We start from the raw sequence: 1,619 nt of genomic DNA, 5'->3' as shown, positions 1-1,619 counted from the left end.
GTGTGTGTGTGTGTGTGTGTGTGTGTGTGTATGCTAGATAGATAGATAACATATATGTAGACATGCCGGTGCGAGCTTGAGAGTGTGCGTGTGTGTGTCTGTGTGTGTGTTTGTGCATGTGTGCGCACGTGCTCGTATGTGTTTGCGTGTGTGTATATATATACCCGCTCCTGTATTCAAATATGAAAGGTAAAGTAATACATTTCAACTCACCTGTGGTAGGAAAAAAGCCTCGGGTTTGCTATAGGTAAAGCATATATTTGAAAGCGTGAACTCCTGTTTTAATGTACTCCTTATATTCTGCATTGTCTTAAATCTAAGTTCCAGTCGAAACAATAGTAATTAGTAGTAATACCTGTTTCAAAGGTCAAATACCTCTCCACCTTTTCGTAGCATCTTCAAAGGCCTACAAAGAATCCTTATTATCGTAAAAATGACAATGTTTCTGTTATTGTCCTTCTTGTATTTGTAGACGGTTTTCGTGGTGGGGGGGAGGGGGGAGGGACAGTAATGATGAAGGTGGTGGTGGTGGTCAAAGCACCCACCCCTCTTCAGTCCGATCCGATCCGACCCGATCTGGTCCCGGTCCATTCAACAACAGCACCCTCCTCGTCTGGTCAAACAACCAGTCCCGGTGGAACGCTGCGGGGAGCAAGCGAGCACCCATCGTTATGCTTACTACATTTGTCGACCCTCTGTCGACGCCACCACCACCGCCGGCACCACCACTACACTCGACACTACCACCATCACCACCACTACTACTACTACCACCACCACTACTACTTATCTACATACACACATATATGTTTATATGCACACACGCACGCACAAACAATTGAGATATGTAACTATAACCACCCGGGTGTGGTAGTGGTTTCGGCTTGATACCGTAGTTGTGGTGGGTGGGTGTCTGTTGTTGTTGTAGTGGTGGTGGTGATGGCGTTGGTGGTGGTGGCCGGGGTGGTGGTGGTCGTCGTCGTCGTCGTGGTCGTCATGGAGGTGAGTGTATAAAAACTGCTGCTGCTGCTTCTACTGCTTCTGCTGCTGCTGCTGTTGAAAGCAGCGGGGTTTCTCTAACAAACTTAAACTTGTAGTTTACTGCTGATGTTGTCTACGTTGCTGCTGCTTTGCCGTTACTGGAGTTCCTGCTGCTTCTGTAGTCGGTGTTCTTGTAGTTGCTACTGTTATTATTGCTGCTACTACTGTTGTTCTAATAGTTGGTTTTCTTTTGTAGTTTGTAGTTGTTGCTGCTTGCCTTACAGTATTTCTCCCGGCTTTTTGTTTTACATTTCTGAGTTCAAACACCCGCCGAAGTTAACTTTGCATTCCATCCTAACGAAGTCTGGTGGTGTGAAACTAAGTACCGATCAATACTGACTAAATGAGGGTTAGCTTAATCCACTTAATCCCTTTCACTATCCACCCTTCCTAAATTTCAAGCCTTGTGCCTCTATGGCAGAAAAGTGCTATTGTTGATAAGGTATCGATCTTCGCAGGGATCCAAAACAGAATTATAGTTTTCGCTAGCAATATTTGAACACCGGACCTATTACAAAGCAGCAATTAGTTGCTGCTGCTGCTGCTGCTGTTGTTGTTGTTGTTGTTGTTGTTGTTGT

The 1,619-nt window shown here is 45.3% G+C and overlaps 1 protein-coding gene across 1 annotated transcript in view; it reads right to left on the bottom strand.

Moving 5' to 3' along the window:
• LOC106873558 (uncharacterized) overlaps positions 1-1,613 on the bottom strand; it is a 64,216-nt gene extending 62,603 nt beyond the window's left edge. The window contains exon 1 of the mRNA XM_052967996.1: positions 214-1,613. Coding sequence (XP_052823956.1) covers positions 214-306 — 93 coding nt within the window. The 5' untranslated portion in view covers positions 307-1,613. The remainder of the gene's footprint in view (positions 1-213) is intronic.
• Positions 1,614-1,619: the final 6 nt, after the last annotated feature.

Source organism: Octopus bimaculoides, chromosome 5, assembly GCF_001194135.2.
Source record: "Octopus bimaculoides isolate UCB-OBI-ISO-001 chromosome 5, ASM119413v2, whole genome shotgun sequence".
NCBI lineage: Eukaryota > Metazoa > Mollusca > Cephalopoda > Octopoda > Octopodidae > Octopus > Octopus bimaculoides.
The sequence above is the reverse complement of the archived record's forward strand: the minus strand, read 5'-3'. Positions and strand labels throughout refer to the sequence as shown.